Here is a 1360-nt window from a genome sequence, read left to right as displayed (position 1 = left end):
TCCTGCAGGGGCCCGGGGCTGTCAGGGCAGCAGCTAGGCCGGCCTCCACAGGGGACAGGGGTCCGGGAGCTCCTGCAGGGGCCCGGGGCTGTCAGAGCAGCAGCTAGGCTGGCCTCCACAGGGGACAGGCGTCTGGGAGCTCCTGGAGGGGTCCAGGGCTCTGTGGACAGCAGCTAAGCCAGCCTCCACAGGGGACAGGCGTCTGAGAGCTCTTGCTGGGCTGTAGGGCTGCAGGCACTTCTGGAAGCTTTTCTGTTAGTGCTAACCACTCCCCCGCGCCCGAAAAAAAAAACCATTGCCGTGGAAAGAATCCTGACTCATAACAACCCTATAGGACAGAATAGAACGGCCCCCTAGGGTTTCCAAGGAGTGGCTGGTGGATTCAAACTGCCGACCTTTTGGTTAACAGCCGTAGCTCTTAACCACTGCTCCACCAGCGCTCTGTTAATATGCTAGCCTTTAAAAATATGTCAGTGAGAGCAGTGCTGCTTGTTCAGTAAATCACAAAGTCGGCGGATTTTATTTTTTATCATTTCCTGCAGGGTTTCCCAATGCCTCGGGTACGTAAATAATATGCCTCTGGATTATTTACCTGGAAAGCAGCCAGCCTGCTCTCCTCTGGGCTGTGCAGAGGCAGTGCCATCCTGGACCTGGGTAAAACGGGCACAGAGGCAGCCTCCAGGAACGGCAGCCTCCCAGTATTCAGTGGGAGAGGAGCTCCCCCAGGGCCTCCCTCTGGGCGGTTCCTGAATCCCCCCACCTCACTCTCGGAGCCCGAAGGGAGGAGGGTCCTCACAGCCTCTGTTGCAGACGTTTTCTTCCTTCCACGCTGTGACGTCATTCTTTCTGTGTTTTTCCCTGCAGGAAGTCGGAAGCATCATCGGGAAGGTAATTATGGGGTGAACTATGTACTTTGGGGTCGTGTGCCTGGGGGTCCTGCAGTGGGGAGGAGCGAGGCTGGCAGTAGATAAGGCGTTTTGTTGTGCACTAAGTATTTCCAGTGGAGTCACGCCCTCTCACCCCTGTAAGGAGACCCACTCCTTGCCTTCAAGTTCAGCCCCATTGAAGCGGCCCCAGAGAACAGCCTGCTCGTGCTCTGTGAGAAGCTGGACAGGCGCCCCCCTGCCCTGCCCACCCAACATAACCCAGCACCTGGGCCGGGGCCAGTCCTTTCCCTGGGCCTCTCACACTGCTTCAGAGGAGGTGGCCACGGGGCACACCCTGCCAGCCTTGTGCCCGCACTTCACAGTGTGCACACACCATGCCAGCCCCGTGCCCACACTTCACAGTGTGCAGACACCACTGCCGGCCCCGAGCCCGCACTTCACAGTGTGCACACGCCCCTGCCGGCCCCGTGCCC

At 59.0% G+C, this 1360-nt stretch overlaps 1 protein-coding gene across 1 annotated transcript in view; it reads left to right on the top strand.

The window, feature by feature from the left end:
* Positions 1 to 1360, top strand: part of PCBP3 (poly(rC) binding protein 3) — a 187442-nt gene that overhangs the window by 131767 nt on the left and 54315 nt on the right. The window contains exon 4 of the mRNA XM_023739057.1: positions 865 to 888. Within this exon, the coding sequence (XP_023594825.1) occupies positions 865 to 888 (24 nt within the window). The remainder of the gene's footprint in view (positions 1 to 864; positions 889 to 1360) is intronic.

The sequence above is a fragment of the Trichechus manatus genome, unplaced genomic scaffold (genome assembly GCF_000243295.1).
Source record: "Trichechus manatus latirostris isolate Lorelei unplaced genomic scaffold, TriManLat1.0 scaffold00128, whole genome shotgun sequence".
Classification (NCBI taxonomy): domain Eukaryota; kingdom Metazoa; phylum Chordata; class Mammalia; order Sirenia; family Trichechidae; genus Trichechus; species Trichechus manatus.
Note: the sequence above shows the minus strand (reverse complement) of the source record. Positions and strands in the feature narration are given on the sequence as shown.